This window comes from Artibeus jamaicensis, unplaced genomic scaffold (genome assembly GCF_021234435.1).
Source record: "Artibeus jamaicensis isolate MK-2021 breed Jamaican fruit bat unplaced genomic scaffold, CSHL_Jam_final scaffold_2172, whole genome shotgun sequence".
Classification (NCBI taxonomy): Eukaryota; Metazoa; Chordata; class Mammalia; order Chiroptera; family Phyllostomidae; genus Artibeus; species Artibeus jamaicensis.
In genome coordinates this window covers 439,010-466,060 of record NW_026522031.1, presented here as the reverse complement: position 1 = coordinate 466,060, position 27,051 = coordinate 439,010, and the positions used below count along the sequence as shown (strand labels likewise).

At 41.2% G+C, this 27,051-nt stretch overlaps 1 protein-coding gene across 2 annotated transcripts in view; it reads right to left on the bottom strand.

The window, feature by feature from the left end:
* Positions 1-27,051, bottom strand: part of TRIM24 (tripartite motif containing 24) — a 139,296-nt gene that overhangs the window by 16,104 nt on the left and 96,141 nt on the right. Inside the window, exons 8-10 of one of the 2 annotated variants that reach the window (XM_037159255.2) lie at positions 22,491-22,608; positions 20,235-20,401; positions 15,290-15,463 (exon numbers count right to left, since the gene is read on the bottom strand). In XM_037159255.2, coding sequence (XP_037015150.1) covers positions 15,290-15,463; positions 20,235-20,401; positions 22,491-22,608 — 459 coding nt within the window. Of the gene's footprint in view, positions 1-15,289; positions 15,464-20,132; positions 20,402-22,490; positions 22,609-27,051 lie in introns of both variants that reach the window. The other variant, XM_037159253.2, reaches the window with a different exon arrangement.

The following is a 27,051-nucleotide window of genomic DNA, read 5'->3' as shown; positions in this document are numbered from 1 at the left end:
GTGAGCAGGGCAACGAATCTGCATCAAATTTTGCGTTAAGCTTGAATATTCCTCTGTGGAAACTATTCAGATGATTCAGAACGCTGCTGCTATGGGCAACAGGTGACTAGGCAGCTTCATTACCACAATGCATCTGCTCATGCATCACAACTCCTGCAGAGTTTTTGATGAAACATCAAGTCACCCAGGTGACTCAGCCCCTCAACTGTCCAGATTTGGCACCCTGTGACTTCTGGCTTTCCCCAAAACTAAAATCACCTTTGAAAGGGAAGAGATTTCAGACCTTTGATGACATTCAGGAAAATATGATGGGGCACTTGATGGTGATTTTCAGGGAGATAGGGATGGTGACAGGGAGGAAATGTGTGAGGTCCCAAGGTGCCTACTTTGAGGGGGAATGAGGTGTCATTGCCCTATTTACAGTATTTCTCTTATCTTCTTCAATAAATGCCTCTATTTTTCAAATCACATGGCCAGATAGCCATGTCTCACCATCTTTCTGGACAAACCTTGTACATCAGAAAATTATAGTACCAACCCTGGAAAGCTTATATATATTGGAAAAGAAATATAAACACATGTATAGCAACTTCAAGATGAAGATGGAGGGATGAAAACATTTACCTGGTAAAATAATATAGTTAAAAGGAATTCTAAGAAGGCACAGACTCATAAAGACAGAAAATATGAACAGACAGAAAACACATTTTGGAAGCTAGAGACCAGATGGACAAATAGCATATTACTTAATTTGACAAAGTTGAAACCTAAGCTGGCAGTGGGGAAAAAAGAAGCAGAACCCTTAAGAGCCTGGGAATTAGAAACATGAGAAGTGAACCTGGGGCTAAAACCAGACTGACATGTTGAGTCTGTTTAAGAAGTATTTGATCTCAACATGGAGGCGTAGGTGGAAGCACTGCACCTTCTCACACAACTAAATTTAAAAACAACAAAGTTTTGGGGAAAAAAAAAGCAGCCAAACCACAGAAAATTGAACTACATGGAAGTCTGACAACAACGAAAACTTCAGCCAAACCAGTAAGAGGGACAGAGCCAGCAGCAGAGTAGGGTCAGGCAGGAAAGATGCACTGGACAGACCTGGGTGCGCGACCCAAGTGTGCCAGCAGCTGTGAGTGGATCCCAGGTGTGGAGTAGCGGGCCGACCCACTGAGGGCTGATCTTGGACACACATTCACGCGCAGATAAACCGGTGAAGGAGCAAGCAGTGAGACCAGTGAGACAGATCGCACAGGCCTAGGAACAGGAAGTGGCAGAGGGAACCGCCATTGTCCCTCTCTGACCCCGCCCCCACATACAACATCACAAACCAGCGACCTGGGTGGCCCCTCTCTGACCATGCCCCCACATATAGCGTCACAAACCAGAGACCTGGGTGGCCCCGCCCTGGTGAACACCTAAGGCTCTGCTCCTCATACGTAACACGCACGAACAGAGCAGAACATGGCTCAAGGACAACTCAGAGCCCCAGAGCCAATAAATCTAAGCGATGAAAAAATAGCCAAACTTTCAGATGCACAGTTCAAAACATTGGTGATCAGGATGCTCACAGAACTGGTTGACTTTAGTCACAAATTAGAGGAACATATGAAGGCTAAACTAATTGAAATGAATGGAAATGCACAGGAAACCAATAGTAATGGAAAGGAAACTGGGACTCAAATCAGAGTGGACCAGAAAGAGGAAAAAAATGAGCAAACAGAAAAGGATGAAGAAACAAGAATTCAAAAAAATGAGGAGAGGCTTAGGAACCCTCAGGACATCTTTAAGCGTTCCAACATCTGAATTATAGGGGTGCCAGAAGGGGAAGAGGAACAGCCATGAGTGGAAACCTTGTTTGAACAAATAATAAAGGAGAACTTCCCCAATCTGGCAAAGGAAATAGACTTCCAGGAAATCCAGGAAGCTCAGAGAGTCCCAAAGAAGTTGGACCCAAGAAGGAACACACCAAGGCACATCATACTTACATTAGCCAAGATTAAAATGAAGGAGAGAATCCTAGAAGCAGCAAGAGATAAGGGGACAGTCACCTACAAAGGAGTTCCCATCAGACTGTCAGCTGATTTTTTAAAAGAGACCTTACAGGCAAGAAGGGGCTGAAAAGAAGTATTCCAAGTCATGAAATCAAAAGACCTACATTCAAGATTGCTCCACCCGGCCAAGCTTTCATTTAGAATGGAAGGGCAGATAAAGTGCTTCTCAGATAAGATCAAATTCAAGAAGTTCATCACCACCAAGCCCTTATTATATGAAATGTTAAAGGGACTTATCTAAGAAAAAGAAGATAAAAAAGATGAACAGTGAAAGGACAGCAAACTCACAGTTATTAAGAACCACACCTAAAACAAAAGCAAACTAAGAGGACAGCTAGATCAGGAGCAGAGCCATAGAAATGATCACATGGAGGGTTAGCAACAGGGGAGTGGGAGAAGAAGGGGGGAGAAGGTACAGAAAATAAGTAGCATAGATGGTAGGTGGAAAATAGGGGGGAGGGCAAGAATAGTATGAGAAATACAGAATCTGAAGAACTTGAGACACGTGGTCATAAACTAAAGGGGGGAATGGTGGGGGAGGGGTGTGGAGGGGAATGAAGGTGGGAAATAGAACTGTAATGGCATAATTAATAAAACATATTAAAAAAGAAAAAAAGTATTCGATCTCATGTTCTGTTCCTACTACTTTACCTGTAGCTACCTACAGGATAATAAGGACTTCCTCCCTCTACACAGGATATGACTGAAAGCCTATCCTGCAAAGCAGGTAAAAGAGTGTCTTTAGATTAAAGGGCCCCAGACTCAGTGGAGGGGAGAGGTAACGCACAGGAAATGAAGGGTCAGAAACCACACACACACTGACTGCTGAGCTTGGCGCCCACTCTGCTGAGGGCTCTCCACCCACCTTCTTCCCCCAGATGGCTTCAACCAGGAGCCAGACCATGGGAGGCACTTTAGGCAGAAGATGGAAAGATCCTTAGGGAATTGGATCAGTGTAAGAGGTAAAAGCTAAAGATGGTGAGACTAGGAATTCTCCCAATAAACACTGATAGTAGCCTTAATACAAGAGTGAAACCTAGATCTTCAAACATTAGCCCCAGACCCAAGCTTTCAGACTTTTTTTCCACTCACTTCTCATATATGAACAGGTAATTAAGCATCTACAAACATCTCAGGAAACTTTGCCATTTATGTTAGAGGCTGAGATAAATATATTGATTAAGCTAACGCTAGGAATGCTTCAGTATACAGGGATGAGCCACACTGCTGTCTATGATCTACGTCAAAACCTATAAAAAAAAAAAAAAAAGGCCTGATTGATATATGGATGAAGGGGTATATACATAGTAACTAAGAAGGCAAATAAAGCCATCTGTCCCCTACACAACTCTTTCAAAGTGTGTTGGAAATTTTTCATAATAAAATACTGGAGAAAAGAAAAGCAACTAAGAAGACTGTAAAAGCAACTGTAGAAGACTGTAAAAGCAACTAAGAAGACTGTAAGAATTATTTCAAGACTGTACAGGGGAAAAGTTCCCAAAGGCAATACCAGTTAATACATGGACTGTATTTATTATATGGAGTGATAGTATCTGAAACATCCTAATTTACACGCTCCACTAAAACAACTATGTAAAGAAATAGGAATGTCACATCTGTATTAATGTGAATGTCTTGGCCGCATTCCTGCCCAATGTGCCCCTCCTTTGGACCCACTTCCTCCCTTGCACCCTAGAATAATCAGTTATAGTTGATGTATATCCTTCCAGTTTTTTCCTATGCACATGAGATTAAAAAAAACAAACATGAAAATGAGATAATATCTCACAAAAATTTAGTATCATATTTTTTCCCATATAATATACTTGGGAGATCATACATAGATCACTGCATTTTCTTAATAGCTAAAAAGTACTCCTACAAGTATACTATAATTAGTTAAAATAAAAATTCTCCACTGTATTTTCTCCTAGTTTGTTCATTTATTCATTCATGTTTAGATTTCTAATGTAGGAGATAATCTTAGAGTGTATGCCGACCCATTACAAGTAATAAATGGGGGAGAGGAAAAGTAAACTGTGAGCACACAGAGGTGCTAGGTGTTTTAACACACATTAGCACTAAGTGTCAGTGCAACTTTACAAAGCACTTATTTTACGGCTGAAGGAAATGAGATTTCAAATAAACTTACAAGGGTGAAAAAACTATGAGGAAAATAAATGATGAAATAGAGATGGGTATGAATTTTACACACATGCAGTAGGTAAACTTTTAAAATAAAATTTTCAAATCATTCGGTTGAAATGAATATCACACATTTATGGAAACAGTATCACGGTCTTTAGTTGAGTCCTGGCGAAATAAATTGAAATCGATTCACAAGTCTTAAGCTGGAAGGACTGTTGCCACGGTTCTTGGAGAAGATAAGGCACTGAAAGAACATTTACTTTTTCAAAAATAATGTAATACCTAGAATATATTTTTAACTGAAGATGTTGGGATCTGGAAAATTGAGAACATAGCCTGACCACAGCAAAACAGGCTGATTGTAATCTGCTGATCTTTGAATTTTGAAACCCCACCCTGTTCCCGCCCACAGTCTCTGTCAGCAAACAGCTAACTGCCACGCGTGCTTCTATTCAACGCTTGCTTGCACGCCCCTATATAAGGACTTAGCTGTAAGTGCTCCGCGCGACTCTCATCTGCAGCCCTTTTGAGCACCATGCCTCTGGACACTCGGAGAGTTTGCCCCTGCGCAGGTTAAGTGTGGCCAATAAAATAAGATCAAAACCCTGAAAGGTCTTTGAAAGTTATTCTCACATCCGGTGCATATAATATTTGGAGGCCCAGCGAGATCTCCCTCCGCGGAGTTTCCGGTTCAGAGACCGGACTGGTAGCTCGAGCTAAGTAAGTATCTGGTGAGGATCCCTTTTGGTTTCTGGGCTCAGGAGCAAATAGCCCTGTGGTGATAGGCGGGAAGCCGCCGGTAGCCCACCCAGGGACTTTCAGAGGCAGGACGCTGCCCCTGAAGTTTGGTTTCAGTAATCTGGAAAGTGACCGGTCACGTTAGGGTTTGCGCTGCGCTTTCACGGGAGCATGAATTGTCTGACATGCGGCTTGCATGCCAGGCGCCTTGGACGGCTCGTGTACCCATTGGATTGTGTTGTGTGTCTGGCTGTCTGTGTTATTATCTGCTTGTGGGGAATCATCTCTTTTGAAATCAAAATGGGACAACAGGAATCATTACCCGGGTCCCCACTTGATTGCATTTTGAAAAAAATTTTCCAATTTTCAGCGGTGGGAAGTGCCGCCATTTTGCCTCTCCTTTCACAAATTCGGGCCAACTTGCCACTGGCTGGATGGGCGGGCGGTAGCCGGAGTTCCAACTGGAGAAATGGGGGTGCACATGCCCTGAGATTTCTCAGACCCTGTCCAGTTGGGGCCCACGGCCGCCGGTCCACACTCCAGACGGGAAACGAGGGTTTTGGACTACGACCTGCCCTGAGGACAGGGATGCCAAATCCGTAAGAGCACCGGTGCCGTGCTAGCTGTTTCCTAGCAACAGGTAAGATTTCAGCGAGCTGGCGGGGCTGGTAGCATTGAAGCTGGTTTTCCAAGTGCCGCATCTTGCGGTGTGAGGAATTTTTAATTCTAAGATATTTGCCAATAAAGACCTTACAATCCAACTGGTCTGGCAATTGTAAAACGGGCTCATCATACTTTTAAAAGAGTCTTGAGCCCTCCCCCCCAATTTAATTTTATTGGCCATTTTAACTCTTAACTTGGAGAAGAGGGTATGCTGTTTGCTTTTCAGAATGACCTTTAGAACTGTAGGCGATGAGAGTAAAGCCATATCACAGAAAAGACTTCCCCAACGGGTGATGGACCGCCACACATTAAATTTTCCTGATCCAGATTTCTCCAAGCTGTGTGGAATTCCGACCAACACCCCTGGAGTGGTCACCTAAAAGAAACTTTTCCTACCAACTTAAAGGGACTAAATTAATGCTGCAGGACATTTAATGCTTAACCAAGCAGGAGTTTTTTGTTTTTGTTTTTTTTCAGATTCTTCATGCTGAACTGTCTCACCCTGAGTTCAGATACTAGCCCTTGCTGCATATATTTAAAGTAACTTTGTAAAGTCTGTGTTAATTCTTCCCAAAATTGAAATGTAACCAGACCTGTTACTTTTGCCTTTCCCATGCGTTTATATCATTTTTCAACTGACTGAATTTAGGAATTTGAGTTGTAACAACCCGGGAATGCCTGTTTTAATTCTTGTTTGTACTCTATGATGTATATAGAAGTTGTTTCTTATAATTGCATTCGAGAATAGCAAATAGCAGATTTCATAGGCTTATTTTGACTTAATTTTATAAACAAGGATAGATATTGCTGACCGCTCTGCCTGATTTCAGGAATTGTACCTCTACCCCTTGGGGCTAAGGGTGAGAGACAACCTCTGGAATGCCAGCAGCAGGAGACAAAGCTTGTCTCTAGTAGCAAAGCTAGGGAGAGGTGCAGCTCCTTGCCTTGCTAGAGTGTGTCCTGGGGAAAATCTGGCGTCACAAAGACTTGCTGATAAACCTGTGAAATCTGCTCTGCTAGGAGTGCTTTCATTGATATGATAAGGGGGGGGGATGGGTATGTCTCCCAGGGTTTCTGCAACTCTTCCTAACAGACACTCCCTCAGACCTCTTTGAAATGTTATCTACTGTTTGATCTTTGCGGCCCAAGAAGGGTTAATTAGGTCTGAAAGGGGGGCCTTGCCCCATCCCCAGAGTGGATGGGGGGGGGCGGACCTCAGACAGCAGGAGCTACAGTAGTGACGCTGCCCTCTAGGGAAGTGAGGCCCACTACAGCTCTCTTGCCCTGCAGGTGGGAGAAGTCTCCACCATGAATTCGCAGCCTCTGCAAGTAGGCTCTGCTCACCCACCGTAGCAGAGGTTGTCAGGAACTGCTTTGGCTCCCAAAAACGGAGCCGCAGGGCCCCCACCTTCAGAGGTAAGTGGGACCTCTGTCCCGCCTCCACTGGTGACTGGAGCCTCAGTAAACCACCCCAGTGGGTGGAGGGTGGCTTTGTGGTGCCTCCACACCCACAGGTGGAAGGGGCCTTGGGGGCTTCCGGGGTTCCTGAAACTGGAGCCCTGGGACCTTCGCAGGTGGGCGGAACCAGAGTCGGGGTACTGCCATTGTAGGTAAAATGGATGAGCCACGTGAGTGCCCCACCTGGAGGACAGCATGCACGGGGGTTGCCATCTTGGACCTGGATAAGGCTTCTCTTTAGATTATAGGCTGCATGCTACTGCTGTGTGGGCACTGCAGCAGTCAGGTTCTCTGTGTAACTGGTTCTAATAGTAATGGCTCTGGTTTTGAAAGTCATAAACTGAGGTCCAAGAGTGACCACCTGATTTATAGAGTATTTACAAAGTCTAAGCTTCAGAAAGGTGAAAAATGTCCCTGCAAATCTAGGGACTTTTAGTAAAAGATACCTACAGGAGATGCCTATAGTACTAGGGACTTTTAGCTGCCAGATACTGAGTTTAAGTAGAGTCATTCCCAGTGTGGGAAAGGAACAGAGATTAAAAGTGAATTATGGATAAATCTGGATAGGTAAAAAGGCTATAGAAAGTTTGTCAATATTGCAGAAAGTCTGTGGAAAGTTATAAAAATAAATATAGATGTGAAAGTTTTGGAAAGAAATTATGTAGAGTTAGTAATGGAAGGTATAAGGCATGTAGATGCAATCTTAGTGGGTATCAGAAGGAAAAGGATTTTTCATCACACTTTGTATTTTTCTCTCTACCTGAACCCTCCAGAATTTGGCACTCTGAAGTAAGTGAATAATAACATAATGTTTCTTTCCATAAAACCAATAAGACCAGTCATTAATAGTTTTGTTAACCAGGACTTTGACTGGAAAGTCATGCCTGAAGGAGGCATATACGGGTTCTGGTCATTACCAGAAAGCCCTGAGGAACTAGGATTGACCTGTGAAGTTAGCGAAAGCCCACGAGAAAAGCCTGGTACTCTGGCTGGTTGTGTGGTTCGTGCCACTCTTTCCAGGGAAGGAATGAAGGTTGCTTTCCTGAAAGATGGCTAAAAAGAAACCTGCAGGCACAATAGAGGCTCAAGGATTTGAGTGAAACAACTGGTACAGGCGAAGCCAGATGGCAGATGTGTGGCTCTGCTTCTGTGCCCTGAGGGGCAGACTGAGAAGTCAATCCAAGAGTTCCCTGTGTGAGTTCCAGCAAAGCAGACTTAAGGATCACAAATGATCCAGGCTGCTCTTGGTGTGTTTATGCAAACGAACAGCCAAAATCAAAAGCGGGACCCAAAGTAGTCCCTGTAATAACAGTGAGGGTGATCTTAAGGAGAAAAATTGTAGTTCAAAGAAAAATCACAATACTTACTATTGGACATCAGAACAGTGCAGCTAATTGTCTTGAAAGTTTGTTTTCATTAAAGAGTTGAAACCAGGTTTGTGATATCACTAAAGATGTACAATTTACAGGTGCAGAGGACCTTGCAATGGAATATCTTCCCAAAAGACAGTCTCACAGGCGCAGAGACTGGTTTAGAGATTGTTGTGTGAATTAACCTCTGTGTTCTTCTGTTTTCATAGGGCATATGCCTATGACCTGCCTATGCCTATGAGTAATTAGTAGCAATATAAGCCTCACTTAAAGAGCCCATCTTCATCATCACCCTCCTGAGAATCAACGGTTTGGTTGAACTAAGTAGTCAAGTTAATAAAAGGTTGGGGCAGTCTGTGGGCTTCACTTTAGAACTGATTTTCCCTTTTCTGTCTTGATAGCTTGGACAGAAAGGGCTAAAAAATCTGAAAGGAGGAAAATCTTAATGTATTCCCCTCAGCCCTAGTGAAGTATAGTAGGCCACAAGAGTCTTGGATAGGTATAGCATGCCTTGTGCACCTTCCACTAGATAAGCCGTTCTTTACTGAAGTGTTTGCCTTTGTCAATTAATGGTTATGATTTAATTGTGCTTCCAATTTCTTGCCTAATCTGTCACCTCCAGAATATGACCTGACCAGAATGCCAACGGTCCAGTAATGCCAGCGTTTGGACACCAAGCCTGCAACATCCAGGTGACAGCCAACTGACCAGGACCCTGTAAGGTCTTTCCCCTTACAGGGGAAACCTCTATGCTGCACCACCCCCCCCTTTCAGGTCACCCCTGACCCAGGGGTAGGTAGGACAGTGTCCATTTCCAGCCAGAAGCAGTTACAAGAAGATAAGACCTTCATCCATTTTCCTTTACATAATTATAAAGTAGATATAAATCTGAAAGGAAGAATATTGATACAGGGTGCAGGCAAGGGGGGACCCCGGAAAGGATTTGGGATAAAGTCCGAAGTTCAGGGTGTCCAAGAAATATTGAGATGTCCTCAACCCCCCAGGGAGAAGGGACGAATAGAGCAGGGCCATTGAGAGCTGTTTTGCATAGCAACGGTTTTGCAGCTGACCTCTAGAGTGATTGTTGTCTTAACCAAGAAACCTTACCTGAAACCCCAGGGAGTCTAACTGTGACTAAGGCCCCAGAGGGACTCTGGTTTGTGTGTACCCAAGGTATTTTTAAGTGCATAGTTCCTACCCATCATAAGCTCTGCGTAAGCTCCTATATTATCCCCCAGGTATATCTATATGGGGGAAACCCTGAGTTTTTAGTTGCTCCACCAAGACGGGCAAAGCGAACCCCGCTCCTCATCCCTGTAGCAGCCACAACAGAAATAGTGGGATCTGCTGCCGTAGGGGCAGTAGCACTCATTCAAGGGGAAATAAACCTTAGGCAGCTGTCTCAGACCTTTTCAAAGGATATCTCACTCCTCCAAGATCAGGTAATATATTTAGAGCGCCAGGTAGACCCTCTCGCTGAAGTTGCCTTGCAGAATAGAAGGGGGCTAGACCTCCTTTTCCTCCAGTGAGTGGGGCTATGCGCTGCATTAGGGGAGGAGTGCTGTTTTTATGCCAACCATTCTGGAGTCATAAGAGAAAATATTAGGACCCTCATCAAAAGATTAAAGAATAGAGAAAAGGACGAAGACGACTCCAATTGGTATGCCTCTATGTCCAAGACATCCCCTTGGCTGACCACCCTCATCTCAGCCATTGCTGGGCCCCTTTTACTGCTTTTACTTGCTATTACCATAGGCCCTATTATTCTCAATAAGATCCTTGCTTTCATTAAGCAAAGAGTAGAAAGAGTTAAGTTAATGGTACTTTCCCAACCATATACCATTCTTCCAGACGATAAAGAGTCAAGGGTTTGACATACTCCCGAAGAAAATGGGGGAATGCTGAGATCTTGGAAATTGAGAACATAGCCTGACCACAGCAAAACAGGCTGATTGTAATCTGCCTAGCTTTGAATTTTGAAACCCCACCCTGTTCCCGCACACGGTCTCTGTCAGCAAACAGCTAACTGCCATGTCTGCTTCTATTCAACGCTTGCTTGCACGCCCCTATATAAGGACTTAGCTGTAAGCGCTCGGTGCGACTCTCCTCTGCAGCCCTTTTGAGCACCGTGCCTCTGGACACCCCAAGAGTTCGCCCCTGCACAGGTTAAGCTTGGCCAACAAAATAAGATCAAAACCCTGAAAAGTCTTCGAAAATTATTCTCGCGTCCGGTGGATATAACAAAGACATTAAGAATATAAATATTAAACCTTACCAGGTTTTTTAATGTAACCTTAAGTAATAAACTTTATCAGATCCGCATGCACTCCTCATTAAAACCATCACACTAAATTTGTTTCCAAGAAGTCTCCTTGAAACGCTTCAAGATTAGCGTATTGTTCTCTTTTGCAGGAAGTAATCTGTATTTATCAGAATATTTCTTAGGAAATTTAATGTATTCTCCTAAAAGCTACATACATTGTTACTGCAAAAACTGATACCTATGACTCACTGATTATTCTGGGCCTTCATGCATATAAAGTGGATTGATTTCTTTTGTTTTGTTTTTTGTTTTTAAACTAATTGATAGACTTTATTTTTTTTTTACATTGTCTTACATCAAAAGGTTTTCATTTTTTTCTTTTTCTTTTAATCGTTGTTCAAGTAGTTTTGTCTTTTACTCCCAGCCCTCCCCACTCCCTCCCATTTCTACCCCCCCTAGTTTTTGTCCACGTGTCCTTTATACTTGTTCCTGTAAACCCTTCCCCTTATCCCCTGAAATCCCCTCCCCTTTCCCTTCTGGACACTTGTCAGTTCTTTTGTTAATTACAGAGCATCAAGGTTCTCTTATCTTTGTCTCTATAGGTCAGTCTGTAATCAATTTGGTAATTACATTTATTTAAAAAGAAATCTTGCAAGATTTCCAACCAAGACGGAGACATATCTAGATAAGCTTCGCCTCCTTGCACAACCACAGAAAGAATGACAACTAGATCTCTAAACAAATGACACCCAGAACTGTCAGAAAACCAAGCTGTATGGAAGTCTGACAACCAAGGATTTAAAGAAGCCACATTCATCCGGATGGGTAGGAGGAGCGGAGATGTGGTATGGCCAGGAAATGCAGTGGTGGAGGAACAGGTAGTCCTACATCATGTGGTGGATAAAAATCGGGAGAGATACCTTGGGTGCGAGAGTCCCAGCCTCAGGCCAGACTGCATAGCCCAGGGTTCTAGCACCAGGAAGATAAATCCCCATAACTTCTGGCTGTAAAAACCAGTGAAGGTTGGGGTGGTGGAAGAAAACAATGAATTTTCAGGAGACTTAAAGGGTCTGCACGGACTTAGAATGTACATAGACCCAGCTCCTCTAGGATTCAGCACCAGGGCAACAGCAGGAAGGGCACTAGTCACACACAGGGAGTAATGAAGTGACTGGAAACAGGGTGAGTTCGGGCAAACCTCCAGAAGAGAGGCAGCGGCACTGTCCCCTCTCCGAACCCTCCCCCTACACAGAATCACAATGCAGTGAAGCCGGTTGCCCTGCCCTGGCAATTACCTAAGGCTCTGCCCAACCCAATTTATAGGTGCCTTTTCTATAATAGGTCACTACTAAGAGAGGGAGTCAAAGCAGCTCTACCTAACACACAGAAACAAACACAGGGAGGCTGCCAAATTGAGGAGACAAAGAAATATGACCCAAATGAAAGAACAGAACACCAGAAAAATAACTAAATGAAACACAGATAGCCAACATATCAGATGCAGAGTTCAGAACACTGGTGATCAGGAAGCTCAAAGAACTCATTGAGTACAGCAACAACATAATAAAGACCCAGGAAAATATGAAGTTTACATGAAGTGAAATAAAAATCTGTAAGGAACCAACAGTGGAAGGGATGAAGACAGGATTCAAATCAATGAGTTGGAACATAAGGAAGAAATAAACATTCAACCACAAAGGCAAGAAGGAAAAAGGATGTTAAAAAATGAGGATAGTATTAAGTGCTTCTGGGACATCTCTAAACATACCAACATCTGAATCATAGGGGTGCGAGAAGGAGAAGAGGAAGGGCAATATAAATTGAAACCTGATTTGAAAAAATAATGAGGACTTCCGCCAAGATGGAGGTATAGGTGGATGTGCCGTGCCTTCTCACACAACCAAGTTTAGGGACAACTAAATATTAGCATCAGAAAACACAACCAGAACACGGAAAATTGAACTTTTCGGAAGTCTGTCAACAACAAATTCTTCAGCCCGACCGGTAAGGGGCGAAACCGGCGTCTCCTGAGGGGTTGCACAGGAGGACTCCGGTCGGACGGACCCAGGCGCGGAATCCAGACGCGTGAATCCAGATGCACGGGTTCCAAACGCAAGCGACCGAGCAACCCACCAGGTGAGCGACTGCAGAGGAGACAGTGGGGAGGCGGTGCTGCGTGTTGACTGCGGTTGCCTATCTGCCCGCGAGCGGACAGGCGAGGGAGTGGGCGGTTGGACCGGGGCAGTCCCTGTGGCAAGCGGCAGTAGAGGGCACCGCCATTTCCCCGCTCTGACCACGCCCCCATATACAGCGTCACAACCCAGCGACCTGGGAGTCCAAGGCGCCGCTTCTCACATTTAAAGGGCCAGAACAGACCAAAAATGTCGCAGGAAGACCTCAAAGCCCCAGAGATAAATCTAAGCAACGAAGAAATAGCAAAATTCTCAGACGCACAGTTTAAAACACTGGTCATTAGGATTCTAACAGATCTGGTTGATTATAGCCACAAATTAGAGAAACATATGAAGGCTAAACTAATGGAAATGAATGGAATTCCACAGGAAACCCATAGCGATGAAAAGGAAACTGGGACTCAAATCAATGGAGTGGACCAGAAGAAAGCAAATAATGGCCAAACAGAAAAGAGTCAAGGAGCAAGAATTCAAAGAAATGAGGGAGAGTCTTAGGAACCTCCAGGACATCTTTAAACGCTCCAATATCCGAATTATAGGGGTACCAGAAGGGGGGAAAGACACAGCCACCAGTGGAAAACTTATTTGAACAAATAATAAAAGAAAATTTCCCCAATCTGGCAAAGGAAATAGACTTCCAAGAAATCCAAGAAGCTCAGAGAGTACCAAAAAAGTTGGACTCAAGAAGAAACACACCAAGGCATATCATAATTACATTAGCCAAAATTAAAATGAAGGAGAGAATCCTAGAAGCAGCAAGAGCTAAGGGGACAATCACCTACAAAGGAGTCCCCATCAGACTGTCAGCAGATTTCTCAAAAGAGACCTTACAGGCAAGAAGGGGCTGGAAAGAAATATTCCAAGTCATGAAATCTAAAGACCTACAACCAAGATTGCTGTATCCAGCAAAACTTTCATTTAGAATGGAAGGACAGATAAGGTGCTTCTCAGATAAGATCAAATTCAAGGAGTTCATCATCACCAAGCCCTTATTATATGAAATGTTAAAGGGACTTATCTAAGAAAAAGAAGTTAAAGAAACATGAACAGTGAAAGAACAAGCTCACAGTTATTAACAACCACACCTAAAACGAAAGCAAACTAAAAGAACAGCTAGATCAGGAGTGGAAACATAGAAATGAAGATCTCAAGGAGGGTTAGCAAAAGGGGAGTGGGAGGAGGAGATGGGGGGAGAAGGTACAGAAAATAAGTAGCATAGACAGTAGATAGAAAATAGATGGGGGGGGGACAAGAATAGCATGGGAAATATAGAACCTAAAGGACTTGAGACACATGGACATAAACTAAAGGGAGGTAATGGTGGGGATGGGGGGGCAGGGTGGAGGGGAATGAAGGGGGGAATAGAACAACTGTAACAGCATAATCAATTTAAAAAATAAATAAAATAAAATTGAAGTAAGATGTTCCAAAAAAAATAATAATAATGAAAAAAAAACAACCCCAAAAACCTTTCCTGATTTGGTGAAGGAAATAGACATTCAAGTCCAAAAAGCACAGAAACTCAAACAAGTTAGACCCAAAGAGGACCATACCAAGATACAGCATAATTAAAATGTCAAAGGTCAGAGAGAGAATTTTAAAAGCAGCAAGAGAAAAGATGAGTTGCCTACAAAAGAGTTCCCATGAGAATGTTAGCTGATTTCTCAAAAGAAACTTTGCAGGCTAGAAGTGACAGTAAAGAAGTATTCAGAGTGATGAAAAATAAGGACCTACAACCTAGACTATTCCATCCGGCAAAGCTATCATTCAGAATTGAAAGTCAGATAAAGTGCTTCTCAGACAAGGTAAAGCTAAAGGAGTTAATCATCACCAAGACATTATTACATGAAATGGTAAAGGTACTTATTTAAGAAAAATAAAATCAAAACTGTGAACATTAAAATGGCAACAAATTCACAACTATCAACAACTGAATAAAACACACACACACACAACAAAAACCCCACAAAACTAAGCAAACAACCTGAACAGGAAGAGAATCATAGATTTGGAGATCATTTGGAGGGTTATCAGCTAGGAGGGGGACAGGGGAGAATGAGGGAAAAGGTGTAAGGACTAAGCATTACTGGTAGGTACAAAATAGACAGGGGGATGTTATGAATAGTATAGGAAATGGAGAAGCCAAAGATCTTATATGTACAACCTATGCTGATGAGCTAAGGTAGGGGGATTGCTAGAGGGAATGGGGGAACCAGGTGGAAGGGGGCAAAGGGGGAAAAATTGGGACAACTGTAATAGCATAATCAATAAAATGTTTTTTTAAAAATAGGAAAAAACTTAAAAAGCTTACTTTCTCTTCATAACTGTTACTTTGTTTATACATTCAATGTAATTCCAAGGTACAGAGAAGCAGAATAAACAACAGGTAAGTAAGAACATATATACCTGTTTTATGGCTTGTTGAGCCAAGAAAGCCATTTGTAGGGGGTTGGGCTTTATTGCTTGTCGTGGCATATTCGGGGTGGGTGGGTATCTCAGCTGTTGAGGGTGAGGAGGAAGAACTGGTCCATTGGGTTTGGGATTGTGATTTTGAAAGTTTATCAAACGTGGAGGGGGTTGCTGAAAAAGAAATAAATCAATTCAGTGACAATCATCTCCTGAAACACGTATTAGAGAAAACTCTATTTTTTAACTTTTACAAAAAGCAACTCTGCCACAAATGAGTCATTTATTAACACAACAAATGTACAAAGGAAGGAGGCAGCCTTCCAGAATATGTAGAAGCAATTCCAAGAAAAGGAGTTTTATTAAGAGCTGTGGTAGAGGGGGGTTCCAGTTGTAAGTAGGTTATACCAAAACTGGGCCTAGGCCACGTCGGGAAGCAGGGGAAACTTGTCTGGTCCTTGATGATTAATCTTTTGTGAAGAACTGTCTTCTTCAAACCACCTAAATAATGTGGTGGTAAAATAGTAAGTGCCAACATTTACTAGCAGTCATTACATGCCAGGCACTGCTTTACCTTCTTTAACGCGTTAACTCATTTAGCCCTCACCACAGTCCTGGAGGTACAGAGAATTTAAGTACCTTGTCAAAGGTCAGCAAAGACAGTCTGTAAGGGACAGAGCCGGGACCTGAACTCAGGTACTCTGGCTCCCAGAGACGCACTCTCAACCAGTAAGTCATTAATAATAAAAACAGTTGACATTAAATAACATTTAAAAGTAAATGAGTTTTAGCTGTCGCTGAGATTAAACTCTATGCCAGGCACTGTGATCAGCATTTTATATGTGTTACCTCTCATTTTACAAATTAGGACACGAAGCACTGGAAAGCTTAGACAACCAGAAAAAAGCCGCACAGCTAGTAAAAGGCAGCACTAAGGCTTTTCTCCAGATCTAGTGGCCGTATCATTACCAACATATGTGCCGGTGTTTAGCTGGGGTTAAGACAATAATTACAGCTGAGAGGATGAGTTTCGGTGAAAGAAAACAGATTTGAAAGGAAACCCTTCAAGGACAACTTTGGTTGGTTACAGGATAGGGAAAGCAAGCCTATTTTGCTAATAAATGCTAGCCCTGTAAATCGAGACCAGTGTTCTAGAAAAAGGTAACCTTATATGTGAGTCTCATCTTGACTATCCAATTCTCTTTATGCATGGCAACTTGCTTTCAGGCTATCCTGTTTATTTTTATGATCAGCACTTCTCAGGAAGGGAACTATTAACTCCCACATTCACAAGGGGGCAATAAATGTGTAATTTATCAAGTTGTAGCAGGAATGCCTTAAACTTCGACACTGTGAAGGCAGACAGCTCTGTCTTCTTTTTCCTCACCCATTTTTGGAATTTACTTTCCTTTATTGGATAACATTGCTTCTTTTTCCCCTCTCCTACAAATTAGTTAGCATTGGGTTTGGCCTCAGTAACTTTCAAGAGTAGCCAAGTAATTATAGAATGAATAAAAAATATATTTAAATATTGTTTCAAGACCAAGAAAAATACAAAAAAGATTAAAGAAGAGAAAATGTCAAAACTTCAGAAGTAAAATTCCTGAATCAGTAAGACCTGTTTTTGATTCTTGTACTAAAGTTTTGTGATTTTATATCATAGGAACACAAACAGAAAATAGTTGGGAAATTATAGTGAAAACCTTCTAAATTTATCTATAATTCTTTAAAAAGTAGAAAAGCACCCAAAATAATCATTAAGGGAGAACAGAGGTAGCTGTAGAAGCTTCCGCTCCCTCCTATCGCACCCTCACCCAGATTCATACTGATCCCGTCAGGAAGAGACACCTGACGCTGCAGCAATGAACTCTGCCAGGGTGTGGGAACGGAGGCTGACCCTGCGGTCTCGTGAGATGTGAGGTGACTGTTCTGCCTCTCCTACACTGTTATTGTTGATTGAGTTCATTTCTAACAACCCTGTGACAGAGGAAGCAACTTGAAAGAATAAAATTAGGAACTAGTTCCGAGCATAAAAATATATAAAAATCAGTGTTATCTTAATTAAATGGAGTCAATTAATTTGCAAGATACAGCAGGAAAAAGGAAAGGAAAGGAATAGTGACTGACATCTCATCATTATACTCATCTGCATTCTAATTACCTTCATTATCGCAGGTTTTGATTTCATTCTAGGTCAGTAGCTCCCAACTGTGTGAAACCATGAAGGAGAGCAGATGTTCTCTAACAACCATTCACCATTTAGGGAAATTAATGTGTGTGTCTGTGTGTAAGTGTGTGTGTGTGTGTGTGTATGTGTGTGTATAAAAATATTTCCATAGTAGTAAATCTGGCTCAGGACTGAGAGACACTGCTGTGAGTTATGTATAAATAAATAACACGTGGCAGTGCTAATTAACTTGGATCTGTCCACCGGAGCACCATCGAGTACACTGCATACATACTGCTAAATGAACAGAGACGCACATCTATCAGGTTTGTATGTACCACCCAGTCACGTAACTATGTGTGCAACTTTCCATCAGCCAGCTCTTTAACCATGCAGAGTACATGGTCAATCTTCAGAGGAAGAATAGGGAACTATCATGTAAGTGATTTGTAGACACAATCCTTTAAATTTACCTGACCGATGTAGAATACAATTTGAACATACCTACACAGCACACATAAACACCTGCTTATCGATGGTTGATTGTCCCACATGTATAGGCAAATAAACTGGTAGAAAACTGAGAATGTAGGGAAGCAGGGCAGTATAAAAATGTACAGAAGAGTGCAAATTGATAAGTGGAAAATGTATGCGTGAGTGGCAGAGCAGCTACAAATGAAAGGTAAGAGTGTGAAAGAAGGTTCAGGAGTCACTCAGAGTCAAGAGAAAAAGCACAGTGTATGAGGTAGTGACCAAAAGATGCAAAAATTACTTTATTTCTAAGTGAGAAAAACACATGGTATAAAAGAAACTGTACTTTATATAGATTGCATAGCAGTAAATCCTAGAGAAAAAAATAAGGTCAAAAGCCAATTTCTGAGATACACATGCTAAAGGCTCAGAGGTCACCTCTGTTTTGTCACTGCTCATACAAGTAACTATGGGAATGTAACCAAGTCACATAGTAGCTATTAACTGCCTCAGTTCCTCACTTCCTACTGAAAAGTCAGTTTTTCCTTTTTCAGGTTAATAAACTATTAAGTAAAAATAACTTTACCACCTCTCAGACACTTAAGATAAATACTAATCATGCAAATTCTTAGCACTGGGCAGTTGGCAGGTACTTATTTTCCCCTCCTCACATTTATTTCAGAATTTTTGTTTTTGGCACTCACTGCAGTCAATACATCACTACAGTGTGCAGAGGTAGAAACAAAATTATTCATCAATTTTCTTAATAAAATTTCACCTTTGCCAGTTTCACTGCTGGTATCTAAAGTATACAATTCTTTTCCCGCGGAACCCTCATGAAAGACCGCCTAAATTGCTTGTTATTTATTTCCTATAAAATGCTGGGTTAAAACGAAGTTTGAGAGGAACAATCAATCGGCTACACTAATACTCCCATGGATCTGACACGCCTTCCTAATCAAATTACTAGAAAAGCCATAACCTCGATCACATCACCTCAGGCCCTCAAAGCAGCAATGTAACAAAATCAGGATTGAAGTATGCCCACAACTTTTATTCAGGGTTAAAGTAAGAGTCTTATGAAAACAACTTCTATGTTTTGTAAAATTGCTACAAAAATTCCATCATGCCATTTAATTACTTTTTTATAAAGACCCACATTCTACCTCCTTCTCAGTGGTAGTAAAATGTTTCTCTTCTAATTAACTGTCATGCTTTCTTTTTATCAAATAATGTAGATATTATTTCCACTTCTCTTTGTGTAGGTTGACAGAAAGTTTGAGATAAGTCTTGTTCTCAAACACTCTTATTAAAACCCATGCCATTTGATTTGTCATTTACTGTAAGTCAATTCAAATCCTTCTCAGAAATAGAATATAAGTTCATAAGCAAATATAACTAAAAATAACAGATACTCTGTTATTTTTACAGAATTATAAAATACAAAGCATGAATTATACTTTGTATTCCTTACTAAACCTTTATTAAACCCAAGTAGGCCCACATCTCAACTGAGCAGGATGGTTAAAATATTTAACAAAGTATATAAATATTTTATCTTAAAAATTGGATTAAAAGTAAACAGTATTCCATATTAGTGAAAATAAAGATGGTTCATGGAATATTTGCTCAGAAATATAGTCTGAAAATGGTATTTTCTAATGAGCCACATCTCTGCCCTTTTCTATTCCATTTTGCCCTAGTTTCTAAGACACAATGTGGTTTTCTAAACACTGCATTCTCACATTGTCTATAACATTAAGTCAACAAAGAGTAGATGAGCCCTGGCTGGTGCAGCTCAGTGGATTGAGTGCGGGCCTGAGAACCAAAGGATCGTGGTTCGATTCCCAGTCAGGGCACATGCCTGGGTTGCAGGCCAGGTCCTAGCAGGGGACATAGGAGAGGCAACCATACATGGATATTTCTCTCCCTCTCTCCTTCCCTTCCCCTCTAAAGATAAATAAATAAATAAAATCCTAAAAAAGAAAAGAGTAGATGAAAATAGATGTACCAGCTAAATAAACCACCAATTCTTTTTCTGAGAAGGGCTAAAATCTAGGAGTTAAATCAGGGATCCTCAGTGCAATACATGTTCATATACTCATATATTCAAATCATGGATGACGGATGTCTTGGTTCTTTTAAGAGCTGAATACAATCGTGCTATACTTATCTAAGTTAGGCCAGGCCTGCTCCCGAATTTACCTGATGAGAGATGGAAGGTTGCTGGACGGGCCCCTGCATTCTAGGGTGTGGTAAACCCACAGGTGCTGGCCTCCGTTGCACCTGCTGCCTCTGAGCCATTACCTGTTGCTGCATGTGCTGGAGTCGTAACTGAGCTAGGCTGATCTGGGTTGGAAACTTGGATAACTGGTTTGAAGATAAACCACCTTGTGGCTGGGAATTCTGTTCCACAACAGGATTCTGCTTAGGCATTTGTGGTTGACTCTCTTTATCTTCGATTACTAAAGAACCTAATTAAAGAGAAAAGGTTAAATTCTAAAGTTTTTCTGATAGTGAAATACCACATTTTGTAAGGCTGTACTGTTGCTGAACTTCCAAAGGAACTTTTCAATCTCGAGAAACCTTTACACTCCCCACAAAGTATGATTTTTTAGTGTCAATAATTTGTAATCCCTCAGGTTCCTTACACCTTCACAGTTCTCTGACAGAGAATACTTTGAGTGGCTTACAGCTACTGTTACAGGATTTAAAGGTTCTAGAGTTTAAAGCCTCTAATAGGTCTGATCCAAGCATAAGGCAAATCTTAATTGTTTTGATAGTAGAGACTCAATTAAATGTTTTAAATTTACAAAGTATGGGCATCCTAAAAAATATGGCTATTACTCACTGTGTGTTAGGCACTATGTCAACAGGTCTATGCATATTGCTGTCAAACTCCTTTTTGCAGATAAGGGGTCTAAGGTTCAGAGACTGAACAACTTGCCCAAATCACCAAAACATTAACTGAATATTCGTATCAACATTTTCCCCTTGCACTATGAAGCATACTTCTCAGAAGCCATGGATAAATAAGCTTGGGGAACTTGTCTCCTTTGTAAGATTTAAAATGTAAATCTCATTGTAAATGACAATTTACAGAGCTGTAAGCGACAGGTCTGAGAAGTCCTACAGCAAAGGATATTATCTCACTTTATTATATGACTTTCACAAACTCTTCACAAACAGGACCTGCTATTTTTGTTTTTGCTGATACTGACTTATCTGAAACCATATCCACTCATGTGTGTAGTTACACATGTATTTTTAATTTTACCTATGCCTGCATCTATACTGTAAGTGCTATGCTTATTAGTAATACATCTGTACATAGATGACTGCCTGTATGGATATAAAACTTGTGACAGGTTCTCTGTAGAACTGAACATGGTCTGGTAGGACGGGGCAGGGTTAAGAGACAGTCACTTAGACACATGCCTAGTATTCATTAAGGTGCTTCTTTTTACTAATACAGGCAGGAGAGTGCATGACTCCAGTTGCCTGATATGAATCAATAAACATATGGCTGCCTGTACTTCTAAACTGAACTGCAGGGGTCACCTTACTTTTTCTTTAAAGGGTCACCTGTCATCATTCTTTTTGTCCTTCCCTTGCACGGATGAGCTTTGTGTAACCCTAGTCCCTCCTTTCCTGGTGTGTTGGGAGCGTACTGGCTCTCTCTCCTGCTCTTCCTTCGTTTCCTATTCAGATCTAGCTTACGGAATGAGAGAGCAACCATCTACGATAATTTTGAAACAAAGTTAATGAGCCCAAATGCTGTCATCAAAGAGGATTATCTGCAGTTGATGAAGAATATTTAGGGAATTCTTAAATTTCTGTTTCTGTAATTTCCTTGCGTGAAAGGAAGAAAGGAGGCAAGAAAGTGAAGACTTTTTCTTCTAGCAAATAATGTAACCAGAAAGCTAAAGTAACAACTTCCTACTGAACTACCAGCAAGGATGTCTGAGCTCCTAATGTTCCTTTATGATAAAATGCACTGCATTCTAGTATTTGACATTTGAGCACTTTTCAGTACACATTTTCCGTTATACTTCCATTGGGAAATTGAAATATATATAGTTACTACATAAAAGGCAAAAGAAAACAAAATAAAAAGTTTCTCCTAGCAAGATAAAGCAAATAAAACAATATTAGATGTTTGATGACTGGGTTTAAAGAGTAAGTAAGCTGGTAATAGTATGAGAAATACTATTTTACTAGAAAATATTCTAAATATCAAAAATCCTATATGAGATATAAGTCAAGACCTTTTATCAACCAATTCTGATAAAAAGTTCAAGTAAAGATTCTGTGAAAAACAGAACTCCTTAGTCCTGAGTCAATGGAGGATGTTCACATCATCCATATTTTACATGTGTTTAGATGTGTGCATGGGTCACATATATACACATATGACTAAAATACTAACGAAAATTCCATGTCTTTAAAACAAAATAATGAAAGTACTTTGGGGGTAGAAGGAAACACATTTTCAATAACATATCATAATCATTAAGAGTTCCAGAAACAAAAGCACTTGAGAAAAAGCACACAATGACCTACCTAAATTGATAATATTTTGAGCCCAGAAACTAGGGTCACAGTGAAACTGGATGGTATTGTTGGTCACTGGGGAAGCATCACACCTTGCTCGAAGAAGGTGCCGTAGGCGGCATGTAATCTAGAAAAAAGGAGACAATTAAACATTAATATCTTTATCAGGCAAATAATTTATTATACTCCTAGTAAATACATACACACAAAAGTCTCCTGTATGTATGTCAACACAAAATCAACAACAAAATATAAATTATAAAAAATAGACATAGCCCTGGCTGGTGTGTCAGCCAGTGGGTTGAGTGCCCACCTGCAAACCAAAGGGTCCCTGCTTGATTCCCAGTCAGGGCACATGCCTGGGTTGTGGGCCAGGTCCCCAGTAGGGGGTACATGAGAGGCAACCGCACATTGATGTTTCTCTCCTCTTTTTCCTAACCCTTCCCCTCTCTAAAAAGAAATAAAATCTTTTTTAAAAAGTATACATCACAGTTTTCTTTCCAAAACACAAAAAATTTTGAGGTATAACTCAGTTGGCTATGCTGTTGAATACAAAACTAAAAGTATTTTAAAGTGATAGGTTAAAGTCAGTTTTTTAATAAAACTTCACAGAAGCACCAACTATCTGTAAAGGAAAAAAATTGAACACATTTTGCTTTTATTTATTTTCCTTACTGTTTTAAAGATTCGGAATTTAGATTAGGTGACTAATGAGTTACAGAAAAGACAAACTGACCTCTGCTGAGGAAATATAATAAATACAGCCATAACTAGGCCCGCTAGTTAGTGGGACGGCTCTCCTGGCTCCTATGCTTCGAGCTTCTGGTCATCAACCACCCCCTACCCCTACCCCGTCCTCAGTGAATACTTGGGTCATTCTCCCTCAGTCCCTGAAGAGTTTAGCTCCTAGTTCACTATCACCACCTTTACCATGACTCCTATCCAACTAGATGATCCTTCCTAACAGCTTGCTTCCTCTGTGCACCCACACGATTACCCCCGCAACCCCTGAAGGTCCCATAAGCCTTTGCTCTCACCTTACCCTTATCCCCACCCTCTTATCCCCCAGGATCCTTCTTATCCACCTTGAATTCCCAGGGCCAATCATCAAAATCATCTCCTTGAAGATACCCTCAACACCTCTTTCTCTCACATACCCCATCACTCATAATCCCTTCCCTCCTCTCAACCTTTTCCCCAGGTAAAACAAAACTTACTTCAGATCGGTCTCTAAGGTTGACTGGCTCTCATATGAAATTTCTTTGGTCCTTCACCTTCCCTACTCTCCTAAATGACCGTTTCAAACCTCCTTTTCTCTTTCCACCTCTCCAGAATCTGCTCCCCCATTCTCAATCTTGGCTGATGATCGTGCTTACTAGTTCACTAAGAAAACAGGAATAATCAAGGACCTTCCACAAATAAGCAACACCTATCAATATCAGTGTTTCCTTCTATCACAATGAATTAAATGGCCAAGTTTCCAGCTAAAGCCAACTCTTCCATTTGCACAACAGCGCCCAGCCTCTTGGCTCCTCATAGACAGTGCTCAGCAATTTTCTTTCCTTTCTGGTATCACTGAGCTTCCCATTTTACTGGATCATGTCCACCAACATATACACATGCTTTAACTTTCCCAACTAAAAACAACACTCTTGGCTCCTTTTCTCCTCCACCAGCTGCCCCCTTTTACAGCACAAACTCTTCAAAAGACTTGTCTATGTTTACTGTCACCCATCCCTCTTCCTCGACTCTTTTCTGAAACCCTCCATTCAGGCTTTCAGCGGCTTTCCACACACAGCTAGGTGGTCGCTTGGCCATCATGGAAACAGTTTTCTTCGCATGGATTCCAGCACACTAGCATCACAGTTTTCCTTTTATTTCACTAGCTGCTGCTTTGGGGGTCACTGAGAATAGGTCTGGGTTCCAATGCACCATCTCAGTCCTCATTACTGGTTCTTTCTGCTTTCCATGACTGTGTATCCTGAAATGCCCCAGGGCTCAGTCTTTCAGCTGCTCTCTTCTCTTACACCCACATACTTTTAGTGATCACTTCCAGTCTCGTGGTTTAAACGACTTAATTTATATCTCAAGTCTCGACCTCTTCTGAACTTGCATTTCCAAATGCTTACTCAGCATCTCCATCTGCTTGTCAAATAGGCATCTCAAATTTAGTAGTCTAAAAGGGAACTTACTCCTGATCTTCCTCCCCAGCTCTTCTCATCCTATCGTCATCCCCACCTATGTAACACATAACACTATTTTTCCTACTGCTTAGTTAGTCCTTGGTTTCTTTCTTTTTCTTATTCCCTATACTCAATCTGTCAGCAAATTCTGTTGGCTTTATCCTTATGATATAGATAATTCTAACAATTCTCCTATCTACCCCTACCACCCTAGAAAAGCCAACTTACTGCTGTAAGGTTCTAATTGGTCTACCTTACTCTTCCCTTGCCCTCAACTACCTGCAGGCCATTCCCTGCAGCTACAGTGATTGTGTTAAAATATAAATCCTTTCTGTCACTCCTTTCCTCAAGCCCTTCCAATGGCTTCCCATTTCATTCAGATTAAAAACCACAGTCCTCATAATGAACTAAAGGCTGTGTACTATCTGGCTTTCTGTTAGGTCTCTGATTTGACTTGTACTGCTCAGCTCATTCACGCCACTCCAGCCCCCCAGGCTCCCCGGGTGTCCGCATCGCCGAAACTCCCACATGGGTCTTTGCACTTGCTGTGTGCTCGGCCAGAACACTCTTCCTGAATATGTGTTCACTCTTCCTCACCTGTTTCACGTTTTTGTTCAAATATCACCCTCTTTAGATAAGACTTCCCTATCTAAAATTACAAACCCTACTGCAATGCTCCCAGACTCTTCTTCCCTTACTTTTCTGTAGAGTATTTAATACGATGTAAGTTTATATATTTTACTTATTTTGATATTGACTATCTCTCTCCACTAAAATGCAACTTCTTGAGGGCAGAGATTTTTATTTTAATTTCTGTTCCCTAAGTACTTTGAACGCTGCCTGATATATAGCAGGTATTCAATAAATAAATACATTTGCTTCGATTGCTACATTATCTCAAACAGCTAGAACAAATTCTGAGTAAAACTTATTTTGGGACCAAAATAGCAAATAGCATGCAATACAATGTTCTTTTCTCTGAACTTTTCTCCTTTTCATTGTTTTTTGCATCCTCTAACAATTCTCACTGTGAAACATGCTCATCATAATACACTAACCAAAAGATTTCAAGAGCTTTATTTTGTAAATAGCCTCATATTTCATTTTCTAACACTTAATAATTTATTTTGAAATAGTTTAAAAACTGCAGAAAAGTGAAAGATACCTTTCACCCAGACTTCCCAACTGTTCCTGCATTAGCACATCTGTTCAGGCACCCCCAGCTGCTTCTGTGCCTATACACTATTACTAGTCTTTTTCTGAACCTTTGCATAGTAAGCTACAGACACGAGGCTCTGCCTCCCCTAAACACTCCAGTGGCTATATTCTAAAACAAAGACCCTCTAATGTAAGCAGCAGAATTCCAAATCCAGAAAGTTTTTTACAATACTACCACCCTATCCTCATTCAAATGCCAAATGTGGTAACATGTCTCTTTCCAGGATGCTATCGAGGAACATCGGTTGCATTTAGTTGCCATGCCCCTTCAATTCCTTAATATTTCCCTGTCATTCACGTCCCCTGTTGGCTTTAAAGATTTCAAGACTTACATTCTGCAGGATATGACCTTCCACCTGGGTCTGAGGGTTATTTCCTCCTGTCAGCCTTAGCAAAGCATCCGTGGCAGAAATCCATGCAAACGATAATGTGCACTTGTCAGTGCATCACAGCAGGAAGCTCAGCGTGTCAGCTTGTCCCATCACCACTGATACTAGTCTCCATTACCTGGCAATTTTGCTGCCTAGTTTCTCCACATTAACTTCACCATTTTCTACCTTTGTAACTGATTAGTATTTCGCAAAAACTGACTAGTATTTAGGATTATACTAAAATCCTATTCCTCATCAATCCCCTACCCACATTAGTATCCACTGATAACTCCTGGAAGAATTACCTCTATGATAGTTACCAAATGTGCTTCTCTATGTCCACTATTTTTCTACATTATTTTTTAATTTTTTTAGCTTTTTAAATATTGTTCAGTACAGTTCTCTCCTTTTTCATTCTGACAAACTTTATCATTTACTTGTTTATATCATCATGGACTCATATGTTCCTACTTAATTCAACATGTTGTGATCCATTACTATGGTTAGTTAGTTTAAGCCTCAAATTGGTTGATTTGCCCAGGCAGAGTCCTTTTAGGCTGGACCCTGGTCCTTTTTACATGTGCCCATTGTTTCTCTGGTAAAGATGTTCTGGTTACATTTTGTGCTTTTCCTCACTTTGTCTGGAATTTAGAAATGACAATCTGGAAGTACAGTGGGCTCACTGCTATTGGGGCATAACACACACATATATGCCCATACGTACATAAACATCTGTAAGTATTTCCAGATCTCAGTGTATATGTATAAAAGTCTTCAGTTCACACTTATATGTCTAAT